At 46.4% G+C, this 13,639-nt stretch overlaps 1 protein-coding gene across 1 annotated transcript; it reads right to left on the reverse strand.

Moving 5' to 3' along the window:
* Positions 1–1,280: 1,280 nt before the first annotated feature.
* On the reverse strand, positions 1,281–12,340 carry LOC112238145 (uncharacterized protein KIAA0895-like). The gene is made up of 7 exons (XM_042318473.1): positions 12,113–12,340; positions 10,188–11,299; positions 8,363–8,506; positions 3,565–3,697; positions 2,764–3,069; positions 2,444–2,541; positions 1,281–2,190 (listed from the first exon to the last, which is right to left on the reverse strand). The coding sequence occupies exons 2-7, from the start codon at positions 11,253–11,255 to the stop codon at positions 2,029–2,031; spliced, it is 1,911 nt and encodes a 636-aa protein (XP_042174407.1). The 5' UTR covers positions 11,256–11,299; positions 12,113–12,340; the 3' UTR covers positions 1,281–2,028.
* Between the last annotated feature and the right edge of the window lie 1,299 nt (positions 12,341–13,639).

The raw sequence follows: 13,639 nt of genomic DNA on the forward strand, positions 1-13,639 counted from the left end.
GGTAGACATCATCCAGAGGGTTGAATATGAACCCCAGGTAGACATCATCCAGGGGGTTGAATATGAACCCACGGTAGACATCATCCAGGGGGTTGGTAGACATCATCCAGGGGGTTGAATATGAACCCCAAGGTAGACATCATCCAGAGGGTTGAATATGAACCCCAGGTAGACATCATCCAGGGGGTTGAATATGAACCCAAGGTAGACATCATCCAGGGGTTGGTAGACATCATCCAGGGGTTTGAATATGAACCCAAGGTAGAAATCATCCAGGGGTTGAATATGAACCCCAAGGGAGACATCATCCAGGGGGTTGGTAGACATCATCCAGAGGGTTGAATATGAACCCAAGTTAGACATCATCCAGGGGTTGGTAGACATCCCCAGGTAGACATCATCCAGAGGGTTGAATATGAACCCAAGGTAGACGTCATCCAGGGGTTGAATATGAACCCCAAGGTAGACATCATCCAGAGGGTTGAATATGAACCCAAGTTAGACATCATCCAGGGGGTGGAATATGAACCCCAAGGTAGACATCATCCAGAGGGTTGAATATGAACCCAAGGTAGACGTCATCCAGGGGGTTGAATATGAACCCCAAGGTAGACATCATCCAGAGGGTTGAATATGAACCCAAGGGAGACTTCATCCAGGGGGTTGGTAGACATCATCCAGGGGGTTGGGAGACGTCATCCAGGGGGTTGGGAGACGTCATCCAGGGGGTTGAATATGAACCCAAGGTAGACGTCATCCAGGTATCAGAAGAACCGTTCTGTTTCCCTGCAGGACTGCTGTCATCACAACAACCTGTTGGACTGTATGACCATGATATAGGATGCATCCCACATGGCAGCCTGTTCCCTTTATAGTGCACTACTTTGGAACAGGGTCCATAGGGTAGTGCACTACTGTTGACCAGGGTCCAATAGGGTAGTGCACTACTGTTGACCAGGGTCCAATAGGGTAGTGCACTACTGTTGACCAGGGTCCATAGGGTAGTACACTAGTGTTGACCAGGGCCCATTGGGTAGTACACTACTGTTGATCTGGGTCCATAGGGTAGTGCACTACTGTTGACCACGGTCCATAGGGTAGTGCACTACTTTGGACCAGGGTCCATAGGGTAGTGCACTACTGTTGACCAGGGTCCATAGGGTAGTGCACTACTGTTGACCAGGGTCCATAGGGTAGTGCACTACTGTTGACCTGGGTCCAATAGGGTAGTGCACTACTGTTGACCTGGGTCCATAGGGTAGTGCACTACTGTTGACCTGGGTCCAATAGGGTAGTGCACTACTGTTGACCAGGGCCCATAGGGTAGTGCACTACTGTTGACCAGGGTCCATAGGGCTCTATACAGAGAATAGGGTGCTGTTTAGGACCCAGCCATAGTGAATATGATCCAAGCGTAGTAGATATGATCTGAGTGTTGATCTGTTCGTTCCACACACTCTGTCTGTCGGACACTGGCCTTCATTTCCAGGGCTTTCCAAAAGCAGAGTGATGAATGACACTTGGGAGGATTAGGGTCAGTCTAGACCAGAGGGAGTCAGTCAAGGATAGGATGGCCAGTCTAGACCAGAGGGGTCAGTCAGTCAAGGATGGGATGGCCAGTCTAGACCAGAGGGGGTCAGTCAAGGATGGATGGCCAGTCTAGACCAGAGGGAGTCAGTCAAGGATGGATGGCCAGTCTAGACCAGAGGGAGTCAGTCAAGGATGGGATGGCCAGTCTAGACCAGAGGGGGGTCAGTCAATAATGGGATGGCCAGTCTAGACCAGAGGGGGTCAGTCAAGGATGGATGGCCAGTCTAGACCAGAGGGGGTCAGTCAGTCAAGGCGAAAACAGACCACGCTGACCAGAGGTAATTAGCAGCAGGTGACCATTCTTAACGCCTCTGACCACCGAACATCATCCTCCATTTTCTATTCATTTCCCGACCATTCTACATGTTGAATCGCCACCTTTGTTGACGCCCAGCAGGTGATCTACCGCGCTCAGCTGAAGGTCGGTCGGTCGGTCGGTCAGGGAAGGAGTTCTCTAAGCTGAGCGTCGCTCAGTTCGTTGACCGTGACGATGTGGTCCAGATGCTGAAGGTATTTCTCCTGGTCCTGCATGAAGTGAGGGATTCTGGTCCGGCGCAGGACAGCGATGTGCCGTAGCCTTTCTACGTCCTCAAACGACACCTGGAGGACCAGAAGAAGAAGGTTAAACGTCATCATCATCACATCGGTGGCAAATTTACAGACTCAACCTCTTTCCAACCCCATCTGATATTGCAACAGCCTTGTCTGTGCTCTATTATGAGGTATGTATAAATTACAATTCAGCTTTTTTTTTGCTGCAAATGTGTCCACCATGAAACAACCAAACTATATATCATCGCCGTGGGGGGGAAATAAACATGAACCGATCCTGTACGGGAGGATGACGACTGACCTTGCCTAGCGAGGTCAGCATCTTGAAGTCGATGTTCCTCCGATGTCGTAGAATCCTGAGGATTCCGTCCAGGTACACCTGATCTTTACTGAAACAGCCTGATTCACAACCACACAAACAATCAAGTCAACACAGAGACTACCAATCCTTTAAAAAATGTTTACAAAATAAGTCAAGATTCTTTTGGGTGCATAGATCTACTACTGGTACATGTGCACGACACACACGACACACACAGACACACACACACGACACACACACACGACACACAACACACACACACGACACACACACCCACACACACACCCACACTCTCTCACCAGGCTCCGAGGTGTCCGTCTGTCCCCTCTTGGCTCTGAGGCAGTACTCCCAGCGCACCGCGGGATCCTGGACGAACTGAGCGATGTGGCTGAAGAGCTGGCTGAAGCCCATCCTGGTGGCGTGATACACCGTATAGTAGAGCAGCGCTGCGCGCCACAGGTAGGGCTGTTTCCGTAGCAACACACTGTGCAGGCTGGCCAGGCCTTCTTCCGTGGGATTGGCCGGTTTGAGGCCATACTGCTTCCTGCCTGCGGAAGTAGACCAGGGCTGGAGGTTGTTGTTCACACCTCGAAGGTAGTGGGTTCCTGGGAGGGACAGAGATGGAATAACATGAGGATGTAATAGAGGCATTGTGTACCTGGTAGGACACGCAAAGTATAACTCAGAACTAATTTATGATGCTGTGTGGATGATAAACACACCCCCCACCACACATTTGGGGCGGCAGTGGTTAGAGTGTTGGACTAGTAACAGAAAGGTTGCAAGTTCAAATCCCAGAGCTGACAAGGTACAAATCTGTCGTTCTGCCCCTGAACAGGCAGTTAACCCACTGTTCCTAGGCCGTCATTGAAAATAAGAATTTGTTCTTAAAACTGACTTGCCTAGTTAAATAAAGGTAATACAATTATTTTTTTTTTTATCCCATCTCCCATCCCATACCCCCATCTCGTATCCCAGACCCCCATCTCCCATCCCAGATCCCCCATCCCATACCCCCATCTCCCATCCCATACCCCCCATCTCCCATCCCATACCCCCACCGTAAACACATGCTGTATGGTGCAGTCAGCGTACTGTACCTATCTCATGCCTGAGCATGCCCTCCAGCCAGTGTTGTCGTGCTCCAGACAGGTTGATAGTCAGAGTGGGACGACAACTCTCCACCATCATCACCGCCTGGGACAGCAGCTCATCAGACAGACATACCACCACCTAGACAAAGTTAACACCATACTCTTCATCATCATCATCATCACCGCCTGGGACAGCAGCTCATCAGACAGACACACCACCACCTAGACAATGTTACCACCATACTCTTCATCATCACACAGACCACCACCACCTAGACAACGTTACCACCATACTCTTCATCATCATCAGACACACCACCATCCCCTAGCAGAGGTCGACCGATTAATCGGAATTGCCGATTAATTAGGGCCGATTTCAAGTTTTCATAACAATCGGTAATCTGCATTTTTGGAGCACCGATCGTGGCCGATTACATTGCACCCCACGAGGAGACTGCCTGGCAGGCTGACTACCTGTTATGCGAGTGCAGCAAGGAGCCATGGTAAGGTGCTAGCTAGCATTAAACTTATAAAAAACAATCAATCTTAACATAATCACTAGTTAACTACACATGGTTGATGATATTACTAGTTTATCTAGCTTGTTCTGCGTTGCATATAATCGACACGGTGCCTGTTAATTTATCATTGAATCACAGCCTACTTCGCCAAATGGGTGATTTAACAAGCGCATTCACGGAAAACGCACTGTCGTTGCACCAATGTGTACCTAACCATAAACATCAACGCCTTTCTTAAAATCAATACACAAGTATATATTTTTAAACCTGCATATTTAGTTAATATTGCCTGCTAACATGAATTTCTTTAACTAGGGAAATTGTGTCACTTCTCTTGCGTTCTGTGCAAGCAGAGTCAGGGTATATGCAGCAGTTTGGGCCGCCTGGCTCGTTGCCAACTGTGTGAAGACCTTTTCTTCCTAACAAAGACTGTAATTAATTTGCCAGAATTGTACATAATTATGACATAACATTGAAGGTTGTGCCATGTAACAAGAATATTTAGACTTAGGGATGCCACCCGTTAGATAAAATACGGAACGGTTCCATATTTCACTGAAAGAATAAACGTTGTTTTCGAAATGATAGTTTCCGGATTTGACCATATTAATGACTCGTATTTCTGTGTGTTATTATGTTATAATTAAGTCTATGATTTGATATTTGATAGAGCAGTCTGACTGAGCGATGGTAGGCAGCAGCAGGCTCGTAAGCATTCATTCAAACAGCACTTTCCTGCATTTGCCAGCAGCTCTTCGCTGTGCTTCAAGCTTTGCGCTGTTTATGACTTCAAGCCTATCAACTCCCGAGATTAGGCTGGCAATACTAACGTACCAATCAGAACATCCAATAGTCAAAGGTTAATGAAATACAAATGGTATATAGAGAAATAGTCCTATAATAACTACAACCTAAAACTTCTTACCTGGGAATATTGAAGACTCATGTTAAAAGGAACCACCAGCTTTCATATGTTCTGAGCAAGGAACTTAAATGTTTTTTACATGACACATATTGCACTTTTACTTTCTTCTCCAACACTTTGTTTTTGCATTATTTAAACCAAATTGAACATGTTTCATTATTTATTTGAGACTAAAATGATTTTATTGATGTATTATATTAACTTAAAATAAGTGTTAATTGTTCATTCGGTATTGTTGTAATTGACATTATTACAAATATATATATAAAAATCGTCCGATTAATCGGTATCGGCTTTTTTTTGGCCCTCCAATAATCGGTATCGGCATTTAAAAATCATAATCGGTTGACCTCTACTCCCTAGACAAGGTTTATCATCATCACCTTCATCATCATCATCATTACATCATCAGACACACCACCACCTAGACAAGGTTATCATCATTACCTTCATCATCATCATCATCATCATCATTACCTTCATCATCATCATCATCAGACACACCACCACCACATAGACAAGGTTTATCATCATCACCTTCATCATCATCATTACCTTCATCATCATCATCAGACACACCACCACCACCTAGACAAGGTTTATCATCATCACCAGAATCATCATCATCACCAGAATCATCATCAGACACACCACCACCACATAGACAAGGTTTATCATCATCACCTTCATCATCATCATTACCTTCATCATCATCAGACACACCACCACCACCACCTAGACAAGGTTTATCATCATCATCATTACCTTCATCATCATCATCAGACACACCACCACCACCTAGACAAGGTTTATCATCATCACCAGAATCATCATCAGACACACCACCACCACATAGACAAGGTTTATCATCAACACCTTCATCATCATCATTACCTTCATCATCATCATCAGACACACCACCACCACCTAGACAAGGTTTATCATCATCATCATTACCTTCATCATCATCAGACACACCACCACCACCTAGACAAGGTTTATCATCATCATCATCATCATCAGACACACCACCACCACCTAGACAAGGTTTATCATCATCACCTTCATCATCATCATTACCTTCATCATTACATCATCAGACACACCACCACCTAGACAAGGTTATCATCATTACCTTCATCATCATTATTACCTTCATCATCATCATCATCAGACACACCACCACCTAGACAAAGTTATCATCATTACCTTCATCATCATCATCATCATCATTGCACAAAGACATCTTGTTAACACACCAACCGTCAAACACACTACCTGTAAACACACCAACCGTCAAACACACTACCTGTAAAACACCAACCCTCCAACACACTACCTGTAAAACACCAACCCTCCAACACACTACCCATAACACACCAACCCTCCAACACACTACCCATAACACATCAACCCTCCAACACACCAACCCTCCAACACACCAACCCTCCAACACACCAACCCTCAAACACACCACCTAACACACCACACACTACCCATAACACACCACCCTCAAACACACTAACATAACACACCAACCCTCCAAACAACACACTACCCATAACACACCAACCCTCAAACACACTACACATAACACACCAACCCTCCAACACACCAACCCTCCAACACACCAACCCTCCAACACACTACCCATTCCAACACACACACCAACCCTCCAACACACCACCCTCAAAACACACCCATAACACACCAACCCTCAACACACTACCCATAACACACCAACCCTCCAACACACTACACATAACACACCAACCCTAACACACACACCAACACCTACCCAACACACCAACATGTAACACACCAACCCTCAAACACACTACCACATAACACACACCCCACACCCTCCAAACACTACCCATAACACACCAACCCTCCAACACACACACCCTAACACACCAACCCTCCAACACACTACCCATAACACACCAACCCTCCAACACACCACACGTAACACACCAACCCTCAAAACACTACCCATAACACACCAACCCTCAAACACACTACACCCATAACACCACCAACCCTCCAACACACCAACCCTCCAACCCTACCCAACACACCACCCTCCAACACACCACACTAACACACTACCCATAACACACCAACCCTCCAACACACTACCCATAACACACCAACCCTCCAACCCTCCACACTACCCATAACACACCAACCCTCCAACCACCATAACACACAACCCAACACAACACACCAACCCTCCAACACACTACCCATAACACACCAACCCTCCAACACACACCCATAACACACCAACCCTACCCATAACACACCAACCCTCCAACACACCACACATAACACACTACCCATAACACACCAACCCTCCAACACACTACCCATAACACACCAACCCTCCAACACACTACCCATAACACACCAACCCTCCAACACACTACCCATAACACACCAACCCTCCAACACACCTACCCTCCAACACACTACCCATAACACACCAACCCTCCAACACACTACCCATAACACACCAACCCTCCAACACACTACCCATAAACACCACCCTACCCATAACACACCAACCCCCCAACACACTACCCACCCTACACACACCAACCCTCCAACACACTACCCATAACACACAACCCTCCAACAACCCCCTCCAACACACTACCCATAACACACCAACCCTCCAACACACTACCCATAACACACCAATCCCCCAACACACTACCCATAACACACCAACCCTCCAACACACACTAACACACCATCCAACACACCAACCCTCCAACACACTACCCATAACACACCAACCCTCCCAACACACTACCCATAACACACCAACCCTCCAACCCTCCAACACACTACCCATAACACACCAACCCTCCAACACACTACCCATAACACACCAACCCTCCAACACACTACCCTCCAACCCTCCAACACACACTACCCACACCAACCCTCCAACACACACTACCCATAACACACCAACCCTCCAACACACTACCCATAACACACCAACCCTCCAACACACTACCCATAACACACCAACCCTCCAACACACTACCCATAACACACCAACCCTCCAACACACTACCCATAACACACCAACCCTCCAACACACTACCCATAACACACCAACCCTCCAACACACTACCCATAACACACCAATCCTCCAACACACTACCCATAACACACCAACCCTCCAACACACTACCCATAACACACCCATAACACACCCCAACACACTACCCACCCATAAACACTACCCATAACCCTACCCATAACACACTACCCATAACACACTACCCATAACACACCAACCCTCCAACACACCACATGTAACATGTGAAACCTCACTCACCTCTCCTACACAGTTCTCCTTCTGCAGGTACTTGCGTGCAGCAGCCCAGACTCGACTCTTTGGTAAAATACTTCCTCCCGTCACTTCCTCAAAGTTCTCATAGTTACCAAACTTCCTCAGAATACACTCCATAATCCCAACAGCCTGTAGAGAGAGAGAGAGAGAGGATAGAGAAACACCCAGAGATAGAGAGAGAGAGAGGGTGAAACACCCAGAGAGAGAGAGAGAGGAGAAAGATAGAGAGAGAGAGAGAGAGAGATAGAGAGAGAAAGATAGAGAGAGAGAGAGAGATAGATAGAGATAGAGAGAGGGTGAAACACCCAGAGAGAGAGATAGAGAGAGAGAGAGGGTGAAACACCCAGAGAGAGAGAGAGAAACACCCAGAGAGATAGAGAGAGAGAGAGAGGTTTGTTCACAAACAGACCCCACAGAGCCACAGGACAGCAACACAATTAGACCCAATCAAATCATGAGAAAACAAAAAGAGAATTACTTGACACGTTGGAAAGAATTTACCAAAAAAACAGAGCAAAAACACAGGCCCTAAACAGAGAGTACACAGTGGCAGAATACCTGAACACTGTGACTGACCCAAACTTAAGGAAAGCTTTGACTGTGTACAGACTCAGTGAGCATAGCCTTGCTATTGAGAAAGGCCGCCGAAGGCAGACCTGGCTCGTAGGAGAAGACAGGCTATGTGCACACTGCCCACAAAATGAGGTGGAAACTGAGCTGCACCTCCTAACCTCCTGCCCAATGTATGACCATATTAGAGACACATATTTCCCTCAGATTACACAGATCCACAAAGAATTAAAAAACAAATCCAATTTTGATAAACTCCCATATCTACTGGGTGAAAGACCAGTGTGCCATCACAGCAGCAAGATTTGTGACCTGTTGCCACAAGAAATGGTCAAATCAAATCAAATCAAATTTATTTATATAGCCCTTCGTACATCAGCTGATATCTCAAAGTGCTGTACAGAAACCCAGCCTAAAACCCCAAACAGCAAGCAATGCAGGTGTAGAAGCACGGTGGCTAGGAAAAACTCCCTAGAAAGGCCAAAACCTAGGAAGAAACCTAGAGAGGAACCAGGCTATGTGTCAACCAGTGAAGAACAGATACCATTGTAAATACAACCCATATTTATGCTTATTTATTTTCCCTTTTGTACTTTAACTATTTGCACATCATTACAACACTGTATATAGACATAATATGACATTTGAATTGTCTTTATTCTTTTGGAACTTTTGTGATGTAATGTTTACTGTTCATTACTGTTCGTTTGCTTTGGTAAAGTAAACATATGTTTGCCATGCCAATAAAGCCCCTTAAATTGAAATTGAGAGACAGACAGAGAGAGAGAGAGACAGAGAGAGCGACAGAGAGAGAGACAGAGAGAGAAACACCCAGAGAGAGAGAGAGAGAGAGAGACAGAGAGAGAGAGAGAGAGAGAGAGAGAGAGAGAGAGAGAGAGAGAGAGACAGAGAGACAGAGAGAGAAACACCCAGACAGAGACAGAGACAGAGACAGAGAGAGACAGACAGAGAGAGCGCGAAACATCCAGCGAAAGAGAGTTTATTAAGATACAATATGTCAGGAGGAAGACATTTCAAGTTAATTTGCCACAAAACACACATAATAACTAAAAATGCAGAAATCCCCAGAGTGGGTTATCTTCCTACCATCTAATATCTTTGCCAGACAGAGAGGCCTACCTGTGCAAGGAAGAGGTCAGATAATATCTTTGCCAGACAGAGAGGCCTACCTGTGCGAGGAAGAGGTCAGATAATATCTTTGCCAGACAGAGAGGCCTACCTGTGCGAGGAAGAGGTCAGATCCATCTTTGTATTTCTCCAGCACAGCGCTGGGCTCCGGGGTCGAGTACTCAAACTGGGGGTCATATTTATAGTCGGACTGGAAGAAGGCCTGCCTCTCCTGGTCTAGGTTAATGGGTCTTAGGGCCACAAGGAGACAGGGGCCTCGCGGTGTGGAGGGCAAGGGCAGTGGGGAGGCCCCTCCAAACCCCCGGGCAATGTGGGGAAGGGAGGTGGCTGGACGCATACGCCCCCTGGTGGCCCGGAGGCCCATTGAGGAGTTGTTGACGGTACAGGTGCTCTCGCTGCGACGCATCCAGCCTCCGGGGCCCAGGCTGGGGCTGGTGAGGGAGCGTGCTGGGGGCGAGGGGGCAGTGGAGGGACCACCAGCGCTGTGCCAGGGGGGTTGTAGGACCCCACGGTCCAGAGCGGGCTCGGAACCACGGAGGCGCAGGGGCGTCACGTCCAGGCTGAGGGGACGGCGGAGAGCGGGTCTGGTCGCCACCTTATTCCGAGACGAGGCCGTTGCCACGGTGACGTCCCGCCGCAGAGAGACAACCGGTCCATCGAATGGTAAAACTGAGCGATAGGAGTTGGTAGAGGAGCCAACACTGGACCTAGGGCTGGGGGTAAGGCTGACATCTGCCACCAACGACTGAGGTTGAGGCTGGGGTCCATTGTGGGAGTTGGATACCCGCTCCCTCTTAGTGACACGGCTTGTCCTGGCGTGGAGCCTAGTGTTGGTGGTGGTGGGAGGATCCGCTGTTGGTTCCTCTGTTCTTTTGGCGGTTTTGGTAGTGTCAGGCCTGGTCTCTTCTGTTTTAGTGGGGGTGCTGTTGGTGGTGGTTTTGGGAGGCTCTGGGCTGGTGTTTTCTAGTCTGGTGCTGTTGTTGTTGGTGGTTTTGGGAGGCTCTGGGCTGGTGTTTTCTAGTCCGGTGCTGTCGGTTGTGGTGGTTTTGCGAGGGTCCGGTCTTGGTTCTGGACCCGTCAGGTCTGTGGTGCTGCTGCTCCCTCCGACCCCGTCGACGTCCGTCCGATCCATACAGTCCTCACCCGGGTCCAAAACCATCTCCACTGCAACAGCTCTGCTGCCGCTGGTCCAACCACACCACACTGCAAACACAAGACGGTCAGCTTTAGGGTCTGTCACAAATTACCCATTGATTGCTATGACCTTTTTAATGCAGTCAGTGCTTGTGTCAGGAACAGGTGACAACAAGTTGAAAAACATTTGTGCCATCGCTTTAACTGGATTACATGAATCCATTACTGGCCTAGGAGCCATCTGGACAGGGACACACACATGTCCAGCGGTCTGATTGCGCAAGTATACCTCCGATTTGAATCGGCCTGCCCTGCAACATAGACAGGGCTCGGTCAGGGGCGGGGTTTCTGTGCTGCTGAATACGAAACTAGGTGGTCGGGACAGCGGGACGGGCTCCAGTCATCCCATATATGGGACTAGTAATGACTTCAAAACAAAAAACCAAAGATCCGAATCATATAGATGTTTTAGCCTACTACATATCTAGCCTGTATTTACACAAGGCGATCGCGACTTCTGCTGTGTATTGTATTGAGGTTTAATTATCCTTTCGGACCACCAAAGTGTATTGCATACAAATTTGCAGCATATCTCTCCGTTATTGTGACATTGTCGTAATGTAATGGAACAAATAGTCTTTTGTAGAGTACAGCAAAACGTTTTTATGACACCGTGTTATTATTATAGTCATGCCAATAGCCATAATTGTCAATATATTGTATTCAATGACAGTAAAGGATGAATCGACAAAAAATAACGGTTTTCTATCAACATGTGTAGTTTTCTTCTGATCTGATCTTCAGGATCAGATAATAAATCGAGGATGAATGAAACAAGACAATAACCGAAACTCCAATAATCGTATTCATAAATGTTTTTACCTTGCAGCGGGGTTTGGTGATCAGATTTGTAAATGTAGGCTTTTCTTTAATTCATGACGCCCAGCTCTGCTTGTGCTCTCCACAATGAGCCGCGGGAAGGTTTCCGGTGGCGCCCGGTGAAAAATGCTCATTGGATATGAGCAGCTATAGTGGATGGGCCGCCCGGAGAGGCATGCGAGGAAGTTCGGACTGTGTTGGAAGATATGACGCGATGGCACAGCTGAGGAACTCGAAAGTGCCATGCGCAGTGCGTGCCGCTATTCTGCGTCCTTACGCACGTGGCATCTCTCGGAGGCAACAGAGCAACGAGGAGCACGTAGGCTACGTTCTCCGAGGTTCACATAAACCCCACATAAATATAACGGTTAGAGTCTTCATAGTGAAATCCATATATTGAGATATACAGAGCCTTCGGAAAGTATTCAGACCCCATGACTTTTTCCAGATTTTTTTACGTATTATAAAGCCGTATTATAAAATGGATTAAATGACAACAAAAAAAAAATCTCAGCAATCTACATACACACAATACCGCATGACAAATCAAGAACCGTTAAAAACAAATCTTTGCAAATTTATCAAAAAAACAGAAATACCTTATTTACATAAGTATTCAGACCCTTTGCTATGAGACTTGAAATTGAGATCAGGTGCATCCTGTTTCCATTGATCATCCTTGAGATGTTTCTACAACTTGATTGGAGTCCACCTGTGGTAAATTCAATTGATTGGACATGATTTGGAAAGATACACACCTGTCTATATAACGTCCCACAGTTGACAGTGCATGTCAGAGCAAAAACCAAGACATGAGGTCAAAGGAATTGTCTGTAGAGCTCCGAGACAGGATTGTGTTGAGGCACAGATCTGAGGAAGGGTACAAAAACCTTCTGCAACATTGAAGGTCTCCAAGAACACAGTGACCTCCATCATTCTTAAATGGAAGAAGTTTGTAACCACCAAGACTCTTCCTAGAGCTGGCCGCCCGGCCAAACTGAGCAATCGGGGGAGAAGGTTGTAGCGTCATACCCAGAGACTCAACTCTGTAATCGCAGCAAAAGCTTCTTCAACAAAGTACTGAGTAAAGGGTCTGAATACTTCTGTAAATTTGATATTTCAGTTTTTCTTTTTTTATAAATGAGAAAACAAATTTTAAACCTGGTTTTGCTTTGTCATTATGAGGTATTGTGATGTCATTATGAGGTATTGTGTGTAGATTTATGAGGGGGAAAAAAACAATTTTAATCAATTTTACAATATGGCTGTAACGTAACAAAATGTGGAAAAAGTCAAGGGGTCTGAATACTTTCCGAAATCACTGTAAGGCTCTGGGTGTTTCTATCTATCAGTCAATAGACCTATGGTTAAACGGTCCTCAGAAGCCTTCCCATCCAAAGGTCTTCAATTAAGTCCCCATGCAGTCTTTTTAATTAAATGTTTAAATAACTTTGTCTAATATATCATTGTGTGTTTATTTCATATATTTTATTTATTTATAATTTATTTTCCCGAGATTCCTTTTGCCAT

This window comes from Oncorhynchus tshawytscha, unplaced genomic scaffold (genome assembly GCF_018296145.1).
Source record: "Oncorhynchus tshawytscha isolate Ot180627B unplaced genomic scaffold, Otsh_v2.0 Un_scaffold_1349_pilon_pilon, whole genome shotgun sequence".
Lineage (NCBI taxonomy): Eukaryota > Metazoa > Chordata > Actinopteri > Salmoniformes > Salmonidae > Oncorhynchus > Oncorhynchus tshawytscha.

Coding starts and splice junctions, on each gene's coding strand:
- LOC112238145 (XM_042318473.1), bottom strand. CDS start 11,255: ATGGTTTTGGACCCGGGTGAGGACTGTATGGATCGGACGGACGTCGAC. Junction 2,542..2,763: donor GACGGACACCTCGGAGCCTG/GTGAGAGAGTGT, acceptor GTTGTGAATCAG/GCTGTTTCAGTAAAGATCAG. Junction 2,191..2,443: donor TGCTGACCTCGCTAGGCAAG/GTCAGTCGTCAT, acceptor CTGGTCCTCCAG/GTGTCGTTTGAGGACGTAGA.